Below are 18,690 nucleotides of genomic sequence, written 5' to 3'. Positions count from 1 at the left end.
TCTATGTTAACCGAGACTGTTTTACAACTAGTTAAAAGTTCCTTGTAGTAACTTTAAGTTATAGGGTAGTGATGTGTCAGCATTGTGTCAACAGCCAGATCATTACAGGTGAGAGAGGAAGGAGCTCTGTAATACCTGAAAACAGGATCAGGAGTAATAGTGAAGAATCAGGACAAGACGGGGACAAAGGTTGTAGAAAGAAAGAAATTGGGGCCGTGCAGCAGGTGAAGAATATCTCACTCCCGAAGTCACCCTTTACTCCCCTCAGACCCAAACTGATAGAAGGAGGACCCCTTTAAAACCTGAAGCAGGATCAGGAGTAAAAGTGATGGATCGGGACATGAAGGGGTCAAAAGACATTAAACTAGGAAGGGATGGGGGGAAAATAAATGTGACCGGGCAAGAGGAAGAACATTTTCTCCCGTGTCACTCCAGACAGACCTGAACTGATAGAAGGACCCCTGAGGTCCCATTTGTGGTTATTAGATGTAAATTTAAAATAAAGTAAAAACTGTTGTGTTGACTAAAACTGGAACAAGCAGGAACACAATTTGGCAAAGATTTGGACAAATGTTGAACAAGTGTTTTTGCGAGATTACTTTGATTAATTTCCATATAAAGATGTGGCCAATGATTCCTCAGTAAATAACATAAAGACATTTGGTGTTTGAGTTTTGCAAGGAAGACATTCACACTGTTGAATAATGTTGGTGGAGACATTAAAAGAAAAAGAGGGGTCTCCAGAGATCCTCACCGGTAGAAATCATGTGCTCTATAAAACATCCATTCACCTTGTTGATCTGGAATAAATTGAATATAGTGAATCGTAGAGGCTGGACTCTGGCCCGCTCTGAAAAAGGCATCAGTCAGAACTGCAACCTGTGATGTGTTCACATGAGGTCACAGCTACCTTTCAAAGACATCTTCAAAGCTGACTATCACACGGGGCGACACAAATGCAGCAACCAACATGTACACGCAGGTAATTATTAAGCTGCCATTAGAAATGAATGTGTATCCTCAAATTACACACACATCACATTCATCACGGGATGAATATAGAAAATAGAAAATAGTTTTTCTCAAAACCGTGTAGGCTGATGTTTCAAAAATGTTGCCCTCATGAACATTTCTATCACAGGTAAAGCCTGGACGGAGCTGTAATCTCCTTAAATGTATGCAGTCTTTGGGGCGGCGGCAGACATGACAGCTGTCATCCACCATATTGGAGGCTCTCACTGTGAAAGGTAATGGCCAGTAAGGAGGAAAATTGGACAAGCTTGCTTTTAGAATGGATTCAACCTGCACAAGCTGACGCGCCTGACACCGGGGGCCGCTCCGGTCCTGAGTGACTGCAGCTTAGTGAGAGATGACATGACAAGCACATAGTGCTTTCTGCTGCACATCCCCGGTGTCGTGAGTGACCCACTTTCCCTCCTCTAATTGCAATTCCCTCTTTAAAACTGTATTATATGCACAAAGGAAGATTCAATGTGCAACTAGAGTCTGTTGCGGATCACACACAACGCGAGGGGAATTCGTCTTTAAATGTCAAAGAAGTGGAGTTGGTTTATTGTGTGAAACACAAACAAATATTTACAGTGCTGCTCTAACATGCTGCACGCAACACGTTGGCTCATATGTTTGTGTCTCTCTGCAAATTCTGTGGTCGGGTGCTCTGAATGAAGACAAAGTCAGACCTGCTCCTCCTCCTCAAATGAGACCATCTGACCCCAGAGACCAAAACTAATGGTGCATTCAGGCACGTCTTGTACAGTCAAAATTACAGTAACTCCATTAATACTCCAGGTTTACAGTATGAGCTGTGATCATGGTGGAAAAACCAACACAGTCTCACATCAGTTTGTGAAATAGTCACGAAATTTCATCTATTTGATTCGTGTACTAGACATGACTTTCAGCTACGTATTTTTCATGCGTTTTCCTACGAATGTCCAGCAACACGTGACACACGTGTCAAATTCCACTCCAGTCTTTTCAAAATAAAACTACTTAGTTAGGTTTAGGAAAAGATCATGGTTTGGGTTTAAATTATGCCGGAAGTGGCGTAATTTAATACAGAAGTTACGTGACAAATAAATCAACGTTGACTTGTGGAAAAAACATCTAAACTGTTACAGTTTAGTACAGGATGACAAACACCACACACAAAACTGCCAGAACACCATAATACTAGAACCGGTAGTAATAATAATGAAAATTAGTTTATTTATGATTATGATTACATTTGTTGTATGATTACAATGATTATTTCAGATGGCGGTGCATTGTTGCCTGTCGTAGCAGAGCTTTTTATTTTTTTATTGCTCCAAATTGAGGCAACACAACTGTGCGGACACAGGAAAGATTTTATTATCAGGTATGAAGATCTAATTTGAGAAGGCCTCCTGGACATCCTCTATGAGAGTGAACACTGCATCGGTTCTGCCGGGTCCCAACTGCAGAACTGGGTGTGTATCAACCGATTGTTAAGCGGCTGGCAGAGAGAAAACCTCACACACACTTCCTGTTTTCCTGCTGGGCCTCACTCACAGGGGATTCTCCACAAATGAATAATACATCTTCTCCATTTAATTTGGAAAGCAGCCATAATGAGGCACTTTTGCGCAGCATTTTCTCCATTCTGGGCTCCCACGTGCCATAAGCACTGTGTGGCTGAGTCTGAAGCTGTTAATGGACTGTGGTAAACTGGCGTGAGGGCAAAAAGCTAGAGACATGAACGCTATTCATATTTTAATTGACTGATTTATTTACGCAAATTAACTCAGAGTGGCAGCAGCCTGAAGATCAGAAAAGTGATCTTGTGACTCGAAGACTGCCGGCTTGAATCCAAGAAATGTTTTTGTGGATGTGACTGAATAATACTTTGTATTCAGAACTGAAAAGTTTCTGATACGTGGTGCTACAGGCACAACTCGGGTTGGCACTCAGAAAGTACTGTTGTTAATGATTTCCAGCCGACACGCAAGATATGAGACATTATAAAGTACTGTGGGTAGCATTTTAAAGCTCCATTCATCATTTTTTTAATATTAATACTGAGTCAAATGAATACCGTGGAAGGTGTCACTCATAATGATGAACTCACGGGATTTATCACAACCTCTGCAGCTCTTTGGAGATTTTTAGCCAGTTTTAGCTCTCTGCTTTGGTTTAACAGCACAGCCGTACTGCTCTCATAAACAGTATTTTCAGCAAAAAAGACTTTAATAGTTCAACTGTACACCACCTGCCTAAAACCAGAAGGCAGAAGGACACAGTTGCTGACTAACTGGGGAAGAAAGTGAATCATCTTATCCTGGTTCCAGATCTCTGAATCACCCACGCAGAACTCAGTTCAGTGATTCAACCAGATCTGATGTCTCAGTGACGGCTGTTCCTGCCGGTTAGAGAAACAATCGACCAATCAGAGATTTGAAAGCCAGATTAAGAATGGTGATTTCTTCATAGCTAGATAGCTATCCATAAAAAATAGTGATAATGGTCACAAATGGTGACAAACATGGATGAGTTCAACATAACAGTACTGGTTGTTTTAAAGCTCAGGTAGGTAACATTGGAGAAACCAGCAAGAGTTTGTTATATTTTTTAAATTATCCAACCATGCCAACTCTTTTTAAATGAAAGTAGCTATAGCAGCACCAGCTCCTAAAGTCACTAAATCTAGCGAGAAAGGCGTCAAGTCGGCGACACTGACAGTCCATCCCTTCAGGCCTCCCTCCAAAGCCACTCCCCCACTATTATCATTATTGACATAAACAGCAAACATGGCTATTGTCATGTTCATTAATTTGGGCCGAATGTAATGATTGGACGGGTTCATTACAGTCCTGCGACAGCCACAGATAACCTACCAAATTTTTTGGATCAGAGTATTTGATTTATTGATTGCTGTCGGTATGATAAGAGAATTTCAACAAATGTAACAAAAAAGTTTTTGAAGAAGATTACCAACCCCAGCTCCAAGACGACTTCCAGAAATAATTTCTTTAATAAACATATTTCTTTTTATCTTTGTGAAAAACTTGAACTGCTCCTATAGCAAAGATTACCGCTGCTTCCATGTTGACTGAAAATGACGTCGGCGGGACGTCACTTGCTACTGAATACAAGAATAAAACAAAACAAACACCCTCCGAAATCAGTAACACGAAACACGATGTCAGGCTAAATGAATAAAGTGAGACAAAACAGCAGTTCAGTATGATTAACAGGCTAGAAACATAAAGCATCTAAGAGCCAGAGACTTATTTTTTCAGGAGTGAGTGGAGACCAAACCAGAGCAAAAATGATTATTGGACTAACAGTCATCAGATGGACACAAACACGACTCTTAATGAATGCTAAATTCTGATATATTTAGTGTCATGATGAACTTAAACATATTAAAAAATAGCTTGAATACAATCAGTGGTGTAATGGAGGGCATACGCTGTTTTTCTAGTGGTGCACAGTTTACCCACCTATCAGCCAGAAAGCCATTTGGATATAAAGGAGAGGAGTACACCCACTTCCTCGTCAGTAAGCCACCCATCTCTACCCAGTAGTACACCCACCTTATCAACGACAACTACATGCAATACTTTGAAGCCACCACCCAGTTTAAACTTCCTCCTCCACCGTTGTGAACGATGCTGGGAGGAGCTGGGCGGAGCAGTAGGGGAGCATTCCTGTGATAAAGGGGTACGACCCAATAAACCCCTCCAGGCCTGAGTAAAATACAGCGACCTACAGTCTCACTGTAATTTTACCATAAAAGAGTCAGCCATTCTGGGATGTAAATTTATCGAGGAGGTCGTAACATTTTACAGCTGCTACTCCGTGCTGGATATGATCACATTTGCTCGGAGCAGTTAAGATTATGATCCCTGATGATGTGTTACACCGCAAACAAGCCATAACCTCTGTACAATTACTTTGATTACGGTTAAAAAATTGCAATTAATGACCAATTGCAAGCAATAAAAGAAGCAGAAGGTTTCCTGCAGAATTAAAAAATATGAGTATGTTTTACTAATGAGCTTGGAGATGGTGTTAGAAGTAGCCTGTCACAGTGTTTCTGAGAGCGAGGGAGGGAACGTATCCGTCTGTCTATCTTGGATTTAAATAATGGTGAAAAATAATAATACTGCCATCCGTGCAGAGGCAGATGGCTTCCTGTTTGCCATATAATCCCCTCTGAGTCGCTATGGAGCATGAGGAGCATGTGGCCTTTTTCAGTGTGGATTACTTTATCACTTAACTTATTTACAGATCAACAAATCAATTTGTGGGAGAAAAACAAAAAAGAAACGCTGAAAATCGAAGATATGAAAGTTTTCATTTCTTTCTGTGAAGTTGTTGTTTCCCTCTTCATTGATAATGAGCAACAACGGCGTACCCTACAGAGGAATCGTACTGCAGAGGGAGCTTAATTAAGAAATAATTGACTTGTATTTTCAATTAATTGAGTTGTTTGAAGTGGCGCGATAAACTCACACTGACAAGCCATACCTTAAGACGGCATGCAGATGTGGGAAAAAAAGACATTTTTCTCGGGGGCTGAGGAAAATAACATGAAATAAATGGCTTGAAATTGGAAATCTAACGCGATTTGAGATGCTAAGAGAGAACATCTCTCTTCTGATGCTTGATAGACTGGATGAGCCTGGGAGGGAATTCAATTCTCTCTCTGCATGTGTGCGTGTGGGCGGGTTTTTTTAAGAGACTTTCAGGTATAATTTGCAGAATTATGGCAAAGAACCAACATGAGGAAATGATGATCCAAGCCATTAATTCAAGTTTAGCATGTCAACGCCTACATACAGTACTTCAAACATCTCCCCGCCTACACAGGCGAGGGAAGAATTCAGATATCCACTGATCACGTAGATCTGTTGTGACACCGAATATGAGTGGCGTTTAGCTGTTATCACTGAGCATTCCTCAACCTCCACTCCAATAGAAACTCCACTTAGCATTCGCCTGCGAGAGGAATATTTGAGATTCTGGGGATGTGCGCATGAAAGGGAATATAAATGATGCCTAATGTATATGAATGGGAGCCGTGACGTTCAGGTATTTCACGCCGCATGCCCTGACAGAGGCTGGAGTGAATAAGTCGTCAACTCGCATTGAAATTCATATTGTATCCGTGGCTGGAGCAGAGCCCATTTTCTCCACAGTGCTCTCGCCATGAGCCATACAATAGTCAGAGAGGCATCTAATGAGGCAGGAGAAAAAAATATTAAGAGGAAAATCCTTAAACTCCAGGAGTTGGCATATTCAATGGCCAGTCTCTAAATTCAATGAGAAAATCTTTTGTTGGAGCTTCAGGCTGGTGGAGGTGGAGGAGGAGGGGGGAGAGGGGGGGGGGACAAAACGCAAGAAGAAGAAAAGATTGAGCGAGTGACTGAGATGGGCTGTGACAATGTCAGCTTTGGTCTGGTCAGCCTGCTCAGAGTGAATATGAGGCCAGCTAGAAGCAGAGAGGCAGGAGGGGAGGGTCGACGGAGAAGATGGTTTATGGTCCTGAAAGTTGCAGGTTCACATCCTGATCTGGAAAATCTGTGCTCCCTCTCCTACCATTTCAAGTATCAGGTGCTGTGCCAGTCTGTTCTCATTCCCAGGGCGTCAAATACCGACGCTTTGTCACGGCCGTCTGCGTTATATGCCGACGCTTAAGGCACCCTTTAGGCTTTCCATTAACTACAATGTAAACCCATCCTCGTCAATAATAAACGCTCAGGGAAAGTGAGCTGAGAGTGTAGTGACGTAGCTTTAAAGGACCAGACACACCAAGCTGACAGTCGGACAGTTTTGGGGCCGTCGGTGAGCGTCTGTCGGCCTAGTTTTTGCAGAGTGTCCCGCACCATCGGCTCTAGTCTGCCCGTGTCAGAGTTTTTACGGCCCGTCGGTGAGAGAAATCACTCTGATTGGCTGTTCAGCTTAAACGAATCAGTGCACGAGAAGAGAAACGGAAGTGAGAAAAGCAAGCCAATGAGTAAAGTCAAGAGGAAAAACACAGAAGGCTCTTCTCATTTTTCCACTTGACAGATATTTTCACAACGACGTGGTCATTTTGAATGAAGCTAAGTAATGGGTGAGAGTGATGTGAAAATGGTCAGCAAAGACTGCTTTGTTTCATGTACGTATCATAACAACGGCTTGTATATCCGCAGTCCTCGGTCTTCCTGTTTCCCTTTTTGAATGACGAATACAGACTACTGCCGCCTGCTGGTGTGGAGAGTTATTTCCTCTCACGCAGACGCAGAACGTACGTGGTAACAGGCCGTCGGCTGTAGTCTTTACGGTGTGTTGGAGTGCAACTTTTTGGCCAAGACAAAGGCGACGTGAGGCAACGCAACTAGTGCGGCTTACGTGGCTAGGGTTTGAGTTCTTGGGGGTTGAACACTAACCCTAGCCCTGTAAACCACAACGCTTTCTTTATGTATTTGTTCATTTTTTACCTCAATGCAGAAAATGAGGAAGGGCGCCCACTGGCATAATTTGTTTTAGAGGGCGACCAGCCCCCCAGCTCCAGAACCTTCCCTCTTTACTCAGTGAGTCAGCAGTGATCTCCAGCACATGTAAAAGCAGCTGCCCAGACTTTCCCTCTGATCTACTGACCTCGCCGCCTCGTGTAGTTTGACCTTTGGGTCCCCTCGAGAAACTGGCCCAACTCTCCATCTGGTTGTCGTCGGCATATTTTTTTCAACGTCGAGCTGCTAAAAACCACTTTGCAAAGTCTGCGAATGGTACAAGATTGTTTTTGCTATGAGAATTTTATGTACTTCACTTAATGGCCTTCAATTTATTCCCTCTGTAAAGTGCTATTGAAGCCCGAGAGTGTTTTCATTTCAACTACACATTAAAGCAGCTGATTTCACCGATGAGCTTGTGCCTCGTGCTAATCAGGCAGTAATCACCTGCAGTGTTTGACTGGAATAAAAACTTGCCGATTCTTAGGCTTCAGCAGCACTCAGCTGGCTGAGAAGCTCTTCATAACTTTAATCCACTTAATCTTTTAACTTTAACCTCAGAGTGGGCTCTTTTTCAAAGCGAAGACAGCTAAATATGCTCAGCATCACTGCATATTCCAGCTCTATGAGCTCTTTGAGCAATTAAACTGAGCAACAGTTTCACCCCTCTGACTTCCCCCTCTTTCTCATCTACTTGTGTTTACTCGTACACATGTCCTTATTGATAATCCTGCCTACAAACCAGCTGTAATGAAAAGTGGATAGACCTTACAATCACAGGGGGATAAAACGTACACACACACACAAACAGGAAATCTGCAGCAGATACTGTCATTTTAATCCCCACTTGACATTAACTCATGCATTTTATCAAACAGCTGTTTGTAGGCAAAGATCAACTTCCTATGCCTGTGCATCCCTAATTAGTTGTAATTACAAACCGGTTTCACACACATGAAAACAATCTCAGCGCTGTTTGTTTGATGTCTAGCAGCTCATTTTAAATAGTTTTCGAAAGCAGCCGCAGCATTCCTGATTTTGTTGCCTGGTGGATTTGTGCTCTGGAGTCACTATTTAGTCTCTTATTATCAGCTCTCATCATGTCTGGCTGCACACTGGCCCCTACTGGAGGAGACCTGACACTGAAGGGTTATAATACAGGGATGGTGATGAAGCCAAATGACTGGGTGGGCTGAGATAAAGGAGCCAACTTAAGGAAACCTAATGTTGTATTTCAAGAGTTAATAGGTACTAAAGGTATTTACACAAACTATATAAACTACTTGGACTACTTGGATAAACTACTGTTGATTACTGTCTTGATTAATCGATTAGTTGTTTGGTTTATAAAATGGTGAAAAATGTTGATCAGTGTTTCCCAAGGCCCAAGACAACGTCCTTAAATGTCTTGTTTTGTACACAACTCAAAGATATTCAGTTTACTGTCATAGAGGAGTAAAGAAACCAGAAAATATGCACCTTAAGATAGTCGTTTGTCTGCTCAAAGAGCTAATTTGAGTTGAAATAAAAGTTAAAATTGAAAATTAAAATAAATTAAAATTAAAATTAAATTTAAAAAAATGAAATAATAATTTTAAAAAATGCAGATGGGCAAATGAATAAATATAGAAAGAAAGTAATACACTTTTCACCCCGTAACTCCCTTTCTCACACTTATTTGTTAATAAAAGTGTTCATTGTAGTGAAACTGACTAAACACTTAAAATATCTTAAAATACCAGGGACCAACTGTTTATTTATATTATAATAAAAACAGTTATTTATGGAAATAAAAATCTTAATTTTTGTCTTAAAACCATTGTGATGTCCGATGTGTGTTGTGGTTTATGGGGCTACGGGGTCCGAATCCAAATTTCGCCTATAGGGCTGGAGCCGGCTCTGCTTCCAAACTAGTTGTGATGTCACAAAATTATCTTGTATGTATACATGTGTTAAACTCAAGATTTAAAAGGTGAACAGTGTATAGAATTTGACAGCATCTAGGGGTGACTAACCAACTGAAACTTCTCCAGTGTGCCCAGCATGTAGGAGAGCTACAGGGAACGACGCAAAAACGTGAATGTCCCTCTCTAGAGCCAGCGTTTGGTTTGTCCGTTCTGGGCTACAGTAGAAACAGTGCGCCCGACTCCGTGAAGAGAGGACCCGCTCGATATGTAGATGTAAACGGCTCAGTCTAAGGTAACGAAAACACGCTGATTCTTATTTTCAGGTGATAATACACTAATGAAAACATACTTATTTTATTTTTCTGTCAATAGATCCCCCTAAATGCTACACATTGTTCCTTTACAGGTGAGCTCAGAGAAACGTTCAACCTTCAGCAGATGAATGAGCAAACAGCCTTCAAGTGTCAAACTGTGCACATACATCATTCTGCACAGTGAAGGTCAAACATCCAACAGAGGTAACACGAAGAAAAACACATTTTCAACGGTGGAGGGACTTTAAATGTTCAATGAAAAAAAACAAAAGAACCAAAAAATATACAGGAAATAAACATATCTTTTTTTAATATTAAGTGTGATATCTTGAACTCCTGAACATTACATCCATATGAGAGCGTCTTATTCCAAAGCCGTGGGCATTAATCTGCTGCTATAATAATAACTTTCCCCCTAAGGTGAGCTCAGAGTCTACAGGTGCATGCTGGGTGGAGGTGGATGCTGGGTAGAGGTGGAGCTTATGAACAGCAGCAGCAGCAGCAAGTGACAGCTGAACTCTCAGGTGAGCAGAGCACTGACAGCTTAAGTACAGCAGCCTAATGAAAAGGATGAACTGGATTTCTAACAGTGGGAGAAGTATGCCACGCGTAGTGGAGTAGTGGACCCGAGTTGACTGCATGAGGTAGATAGATAGTGAAGTATATCCCACTTAAATTGGAGCCCTCTTTTTGGGTGACCTGCCTTCAGAAAATGTTACCTCTGGAGTCCAGATACTTCTTCCGGATGCTAAGTGCTGCTGGCAGAAAGGCCATTACCGCCGGTGTTTTTAGGTGGAAAAAAAATAGCAAGGCAACAACTTCTTTACAGACGCACACCCAGAATATCACACAATTTTACAGGTTGACATAATGCACTATTTCACATTTCACACACAGTTTAACACAGGAGATGAAACCAGAAATATCTTCAAGTGATAATTGGACTGTTGCTTAAGGTGAATTTATTGACTTTTTTTTTTTTTTTTTTTAAAGTAAAACGAGAATCATCGAGATACTCTCCAATGTTGTGTCTCTATTGACAACATTTTGCTTTTCTGTTGTGCACTTTAATGTTCATACCTGTATATTTCAGCACAGTATATATCAAAGCCAAGGTTGCATCTGAAGGCCTTTTTAATGCTGAATTCATACGAGGCAGCAGCGAAGTGCGGCTCACCGCAATAAACACAGTTTTTTGCGGCCTTGAGGCGTATTCATGTGTCTCAGGTGGGAAGGAATTCTTTGTAACATAGGTGAACATGTCACAGGAGTCACAGGATCTGTTAACTGATTGGTTGCGTGTACTCTCTGGCTACACTTGGCCACTAAAAGTTTAACTTTTCTCAACTTTTGTTTGGCCACGCTTCGCCACAGAATCAAACGGCTGCAGCTCGCTGAGCTCAGGAGCGCCCGCCACAGCCTTTCATATGAATGGCAGCTCGCCGCAGGCTGCATTTTGCTGCTGCTCTGGTGTGAATTCAGCGTAAAAGGTGCTAAATGCGAGATTGGGACAGAGCTAACGGTGCTAACCTGAAGGGGGGAACGGAGGGTGGGCGCTACGCTTCAGCGACAACGCCGTCTATCGGGACGGGGTCATCAGCTGTAGCCGTTATATGAGAGCAGTGTAGAGTGGTGGCTGTGAGCTAGCCGGCGGGGCACGCTAACAACATGCACTAAAAGGCACACACGGTCGGCCCGGCGATGTAAACGAAGCAAAGAGAAGCTCTGATTACAACACATACAGAGGGAGATAGACTTCATTCTCTGCTCAGGTAGACATTACTCCTCTATATCTTTACATGAACAATAGTTATTTGCTGCTATATTAATGCTCTGGATATAGTATGGAGCACCTTTAAAAAGATTTACCTTAAATACTACCTGGTTTCTTCCACAATGTCCTTCACTGCACATTGACACTGACAGAAGCATCATCGCCCTCTGCTGGTCTTACAGTGGAACTCACTGGTTATCTGATTCATTTGTATTATTCACTTCGCAGGTGTTTTTATCCAGCTGACGGTGAGTTTGTGTGTTTTTTTGTATTCCCCATGAGACGTACACAACCTCTAAATCCTTCTCTTGTGTGTTCTATCATTTTTAATGTGCGATCCCCGGTGCCTCGTTTTTGGAAAACACGCCGTGTGTCCTTGATTGCAGAGTACACAAGTTTCAAAGAATACGCCTTGGGTAATGCTAAAAATGAGTTTTATTTTCTAATACAGGAAAAAAAAAAAAAAAAAAAGGGAGAAGATCAAAGCAATTGATGTTGGCATCCAGACAGGTTTTTTTCTTTTGGATTTGGCTCAAAAACTGGGAGGCTTTTATTAGGCCCGGAGGAGGAGCAGGAGAGTCTGGCTTCACGGGGGGGCCGCAGTTGGAGGTACAACAGATGTTCACAACGTGCAGGATTACAAGTGTTATTTGTTATGTCTGGATGTTGCCATTGTAGCTCCTCATTTCCTGTTTATTCTGCATGTCTTTCATTTTGGTTATACAACATTTCATGTCACTTGCTTCCTTTTATTCATTGTCCTCAACGTTTCAAGAATGATGACATTTTTGGTTCAGAATGACATTAAACAGGTCTGACTCTGATCTTTCTTTGCTCCATTTCTGCTGTTTGTTACGAAGAGATGAATCATATTGAACATTAAACAAAATTCCTCCTACTCCTCAGGAACGAAAGGTGCATTCGGAGTCACCGCGGGGCAATAAAAGCACTTTGAGATTCACGTGTAGGTCAAGTCTGGTTCCTCAAGGTCGCGCGATGACATTTAAAAGTACGGTGAATCAGATAAATGGCAGTCTTTTGATGTTGACGAGTAGGTTTTAACCGGCCTCTTCAAGCTGCACTCTTTTAATCTGCCACATTTTCCTTTCCACTCTTCAATTTGACAAACAGGATTTGAACTGAAGCCTCCCACGCAGTAAACAGTCAACAGTGAGCTGCAAGTGGCTGAGGGAGATATTCACCACTCCGTGTGTTTACCACCTCATGCAATCAGAAAACAGCAGCTGCCAGTTGGTCCGTTCTTCTGCCACCGCCGCCGCCACAGACATGTCACCAACAGTAAACAAGTTGGCCAGCAGTGATTGAGCTCAACCAGGAAGTTGTTCTGGTTCACTTGGCCATGTAAGCTGCCACTTCCTTCTCCAGACTCTGGGCAAAGCGGTGGTTGAGGAAGAGGAGCTGGCCGTGAGGAAGCAGGCGGCTGAGCAGAGCATCGACACGGTTGCTCCTCAGCAGGACCTGGAGGGGAAAGTGTTGTTTTAGTGACGATGCCGTGCAGACTTTCTTTTTTTTTTTTTTTTTACGATCGCAGATAGTTACAGATGGTAATAAAACCCGCACGGCTGCAATCTTGTTTCATTACTGTTTTTTTATTGCTGTTTCCATAATGCATAATGAGTTGTTGAGCATTTGGTTAGCAAAGCTCCACACAGCAACAGCTCTGTGGAGGTAAACGGTTTCACTGAAGTGATTTCAGGGCCTTTAAACATGATTATTACACGGCGTTGTTGGATACTCAATTCTGATTGGTCAATCACAGCGGTCTGTTATTTCTTTATAGAGAGGCAAAGTCCTTCCCCTTCCAGTGGACCCAATGGGACCTTATGTCGGAAAAAATATGTACGGTGGTCAACGACGAGAGACAAATATTTTTTTGATCCCGTTTGAATTGCGCCACGAATCACACATTATGATGTTTGTCAATTTAAAAGATGATTTTGCAAGTAAGTCTCAGTTCTTCGTAGGTTTGTCGTAGTATCATTTAGTTTTGTGTAAACTAGTGAGTGACTAAGTGAGACTCGTTGCTGGTGTGAGTTCATCCCAGTAGGAAACACACAACCATCGTAGCTTCAGAGAGAGAGACGTCACTTACAACACTTTTGGGTGTGTCGTCTTTCTAATTACATATTTTCACAGTCTTCAACAGTTTTACAACAAACTGAGACTTTCTTGACTTGCAAAATGATCTTTTAAATTGACAAACATCATATGTGTGATTCATGGAGCAATTCAAACAGGATCAAAACCATTATTTTTCTCTCTCCGTTGACTACAGTTCATATTTTTTCCAAAATAAGGTCCAATGGTGGTCCACCGGAAGCGGCGGGACTTTGCATCTCTACAGCAGACCGTTGCTATTGCCGCAGTTCTGATGTCGGAATCTGGAGGACCGTTTTTTGTGTCAAATTATTGATTTCTTAAGCAGCGGATTAAAACACATTTGGTGCTTTAGTGCAACACGTTCTCATCCCACCTCCTCACATACTGGCGCTTCGTCAGACCCCTCTGCGTCACTTTTCGGTCGCAGTAAACACGTGCTTAATGTTGTGAATTAAACAAAAAAACTTGCTTAGGTTTAGGCAACAAAACCATTTAGTTAGGTTTAGGCTTAAAATGACCAGGTTTGTACAGTGAACATGTGACTTGATGTTGTGAACACAAGACACGAAAGATCAGCTGATTGTAAAGTGAAAGTGAAACTTAAGACACGGGACACGAACAGCGGTCTCCTGGATGAAAGCCCTCTGTTTGTTGGACACATCATTTCTAGCGAGTATTTAAAGCAGCAGCAGGACGCCATGTGTGTGTGGGATTGAGTCAAAATAAACTAGAGTGTCTTCCAGTGCAACAATGTGGCTCACTGATGTGTTTTTAATAGTTTCTGAACAACAATGGAGCTCACAGAGGAATAAGATATTTCAGGCTTTTGGCTACTACTCATTGTTGGTTTTGGTTCTTTTCATGGGATTTGCTGAATATCACCAGACTTCTCCTTTATGTCCAAAATAAAAATTGTGTCCCAAATAGCAGCGACAGAGCTAAACTCTCCAATTATAAATCTCCTCTAATCCCTGCTTCACAGAGCGGCCAACAGTAAGTCCAACACAGCCAGACACTCCAACTGGTTGAATTCAACTACAAACACTGGTTACAAAAGTGCTGAGAGACACTAGTCTGACCTGATTCTTTACATACAATACAGTAAGGCCATAAAGAACATGTTTGTAACCACCCAAAGAGTGACCACGATCAGGGTTTCTTATGGTCGGCATTTTAATGTGTTAGCGAGTCAAACGGCTGCCTGAAGATCTCCACAACAAGGCTGAAGATGGCTTCTATCTTTTAAAGTAAAGGGTAACTTATGGGTAGAGCTGCAACGATTAATCGATTAGTTGTCAATTATTAAATTTATCCCCAACTAATTTGATAATCGATTAATCGGTTTGAGTAATTTGTTAAGAAAAAGCTTCTTAAATGTGAATATTTTCTGGTTTCTTTACTCCTCTATGACAGTAAACTGAATATCTTTGAGTTGTGGACAAAACAAGACATTTGAGGACGTTGTTTAGGGCTTTGGGAAACACTGATCAACATTTTTTCACCATTTTCTGACATTTTATAGACCAAACAACTAATCGATTAATCGAGAAAATAATCAACATATTAATCAACAACGAAAATAATCATTAGTTGCAGCCCTACTTAAGGTATATTAATATTTCTCAGCTAATCCTCTGATGTCACACTGCTTCAAGTTGTGAAACAGCTACTACACATCTTTGTAACAGCCTTCACATTTAAATCCCCCAGTTGGATTTGCGAAAGCTTTATTCCATTTGTGAAAACAGAAAAAGTGTGATTTCACAGGTCTTTCTTCATTTACATCATATCAGAAGTCTAGATCAACTAGAATTACCACCTCACCTCTGTCTAAAATGTCATCACTTCATCATTTGATCCTGTTAGACATTAGTGTGAAATTGACATTAGCGTATGAAGTATTGAGTTATGGCTAAAAACATGTTTTGTGAGATCACAGTGACCTTTGACCACAGAAATCGAATCTATTCATCCCTGGAGAATCCATCCCTGGAAGTTTGTTTACCTTGCACGGCAGCTAGATTTTCTCACGGATATCACGCAAGAGTTGTGGGATCATGTCACACGCAAATCCATCTTGTCAGGCTTCAAGTAATGCGTTTGTGTACGACAAGCCAGAGCACGAATCGATTAGTGTCCTGTGAGGAGCTACTGGCAGCTATATGGTGTGGTTTAGGCGTGTGTGACGCGACACAGAGAGGCGACTGTTCATTCTAAACGATAATGGCGACTCCTGAAGAGGTTAGCGTAGATGCTCCAATAGCATCAGTTGTATCAGAACTGGAGAGTATTTCTTCATTGAAAGAAGAGCAAAGAACGGCACTGAAGGCTTTTCTAGTTCGAAAAGATGTTTTCACTCTTCTCCCGACTGGCTTCGGTAAGAGTTTGATTGACAGGTGGTTCATCCAATCACCTGACAAGTATTTTCGAGTATTTATCAAGTATCAAGTAAATAATATCAAGTATTTTTTGAAAGTGCCTGCCCTTTTCTAAACAGTTTCCAATGACGTCTTCCCGTCTTCACGGAAGTTTGTACCAAATTTGAAGAAAATACCCTCTGTCAGATCTTGATCAAGTCTGCATGTTAATCTAGTCCAGGTTTGACAAACCTCAGTACAGTGGTCTGAATCTCATCTTAGCCTCATTACACGATTTTTGGGTATTAAAAATTGTGTAAATATTTAACCCTTCCTGTCATTTGGAGTTGCCGTTGCTCCTTTATCAGTCTGGTGTTGAGTCTAAAAGGATTCCTGAATGAGCAACACACACTGGAGCTCCTTATTGGATATGAAAACTGTGTGGAGCTCACCTCGCTGCCTTGCCCCAGCATGTGCAGCTGCTCCAGGCAGTGTCGGGTCAGGTTGCGCAGAGTCCCCTCGGCCAGCAGGAGGTTCTCGTGGGGCTCACAGACCAGCGTGAAGCCCAGACTCTGGACTCCCAGCCACAGAGCGCTCATCTCCTCAGAGAAAGGGTCTCCAGCTCTCAGACGCACCACTCCGCTGTCGGCGTCCTGCAGCGCCAGCGCCTCCTCGCCGGGCAACGCCTCCACCAGCAGCCGACCCGAAGCCTCCCGGGACAGAGAGACGACGCTCCGCACCTGCCTGAGTAACAGAAGATCAGTGGTTTATCATCATTATCATCCTAATCCTAACTAAGGTTAGGGCAGTAACTAACACACATTTTCATCTTTAATCTGTCCTTTTTTTGTGACATTTTTGTATGTTTAAAAAAGAGACAAATTCACATCTTAAATTTACGATGGAGTATTAGGGCCACATTGACGAAAAAAAATAAATCTGAGATTACAAGAATAAAGTCAGAATATTACGAGAATAAAGTCATAGGTTTACGAGAAAAAAAAAGTCGTATTATGAGAATAAAGTCATAACTTTATGATGAAAAAAGTTTTTTTTCTTGTAAAGTTATGACTTTATTCTGGTAATATTACGACTTTTTCTCTCGTAAAGTTATGAGTTTATTCTCGTAATATTATGACTTTTTGTCTTGAAATAGTATGACTTTATTCTCATTAAATTAAGATTTTTTTCTCGTAATATTATGACTTTATTCTGGAAAACTCTGATTTCTTTTCTCTTCCCTCAGTGTGGCCCTAATACTCCGTCGTATAAATTACAAGAGCATAAAGTGATTTAAAGTGATGTCTTAAAATTGGATAAATTTGTCGAGCCAACAGTAAAAAAAAAAAAAAAGCTGATGATACAATGATATGAAATGAAGGAAAACAAATAAATATTACATTTGAGAACTTGTCAGCAGCATTTTAACATGAATAACTGAGTATACATTAATAACTCAGTATATCTGAGGCCTGTTGTCAAGCTTTCCCCCTGCGCACAGAGAGAGCGAGCGTTTTCTTTTGACAGTGATAATCAGTAGTTACAGGCTGCCATGAGGGAGAAGAGAAAACTACACAAACGCTCTGTGAAATAAATCCTCATTTATTGAACACAAACGAGACGAATGCAGAGAAGACTGACAGCCTCCGCCGGCCTCTGTGATGCTTTTTACATCAGGAAATCAGCAGGATGCAGAAAGAAGAGCGGCTGCAATACAGAGGACAACAGGAGGAGGGTGCTGCAGAGTCAAGGTATCCCGAGATGAGAGGTAGTGGAAGGTTTACAGCCCAAAATATATCAAATAGTTACACAGCGACATCAAGAAGAAAGACATGGAGAGGAGCAGCATCCTCTTGACACAGGGAGCGTTAAGCATTGTGGGAAATGTGGTCTTAATTTGCAGAAGTATAAGCAGTAAGACCAAAGAGGGCCCGTCCAGATAAACAATCAACTGTCTGTGAGACGTGTTCCTGTTAATTGCCAACTGTGACCTTCTACCTAATCTAGTATTAATAATCACTAGTATTTTAATGAGTACTTTTACTTTTAATGCTTTGCTTTATACTTATATTGATGAACTGTATATAATCACACATGTTGTCCTCTGTGGTATCCTGTTAGATTATTGACAGACATAACAAGAGAATTGTAGAGTACAGTCAGTGGTGGAAGAAGTATTCAGATCCTTGTACTAATACCACACTGTGAAAATACTCCACTACTCCATAAGTAGAAGTCCTGCATTCAAAATCTCACTTAAAGGTCCCATATCATGCTCATTTTCAGGTTCATACTTGTATTTTGTGTTTCTACTAGAACATGTTTACATGCTGTAATGTTAAAAAAAAACTTTATTTTCCTCATACTGTCAGTCGGAATATGCCTGTATTTACACTCTGTCTGAAACGCTCTGTTTTAGCACATTTTGACAGAATTGCAACAGAATTGCATTGCTAGGCAACAGCTTGGGTCCATGTTTATTTCCTGTCAGCTGATGACATTCACATACACTGCAACCAGGAAATAAACTGGGACACATTTAGAATGTTTACGTTTAACATTGTGTCAAGGGTCTAAATATTGTATTTTGTGACATCACAAATGGGCAGAAATCCTGACAGCTTGTTTCAAATGCAGAGTTTCTGAATACGGGCTGTGTGTATTTCCCTGTGGATTGAGTGTTTCGATACTTTCACAGTATTTATAGAGGACTTAAACCTGCGTTATAATAAAAAA

The 18,690-nt window shown here is 41.4% G+C and overlaps 1 protein-coding gene across 1 annotated transcript in view; it reads right to left on the bottom strand.

Moving 5' to 3' along the window:
* Window positions 1-10,653: 10,653 nt before the first annotated feature.
* ap5s1 (adaptor related protein complex 5 subunit sigma 1) overlaps window positions 10,654-18,690 on the bottom strand; it is an 8,791-nt gene continuing 754 nt past the window's right edge. Inside the window, exons 2-3 of the mRNA XM_037747141.1 lie at window positions 16,407-16,698; window positions 10,654-12,955 (exon numbers count right to left, since the gene is read on the bottom strand). Coding sequence (XP_037603069.1) covers window positions 12,827-12,955; window positions 16,407-16,698 — 421 coding nt within the window. The 3' untranslated portion in view covers window positions 10,654-12,826. The remainder of the gene's footprint in view (window positions 12,956-16,406; window positions 16,699-18,690) is intronic.

The sequence above is a fragment of the Sebastes umbrosus genome, chromosome 16, assembly GCF_015220745.1.
Source record: "Sebastes umbrosus isolate fSebUmb1 chromosome 16, fSebUmb1.pri, whole genome shotgun sequence".
In the NCBI taxonomy this organism is placed as follows: Eukaryota; Metazoa; Chordata; class Actinopteri; order Perciformes; family Sebastidae; genus Sebastes; species Sebastes umbrosus.
The sequence above is the reverse complement of the archived record's forward strand: the minus strand, read 5'-3'. Positions and strand labels throughout refer to the sequence as shown.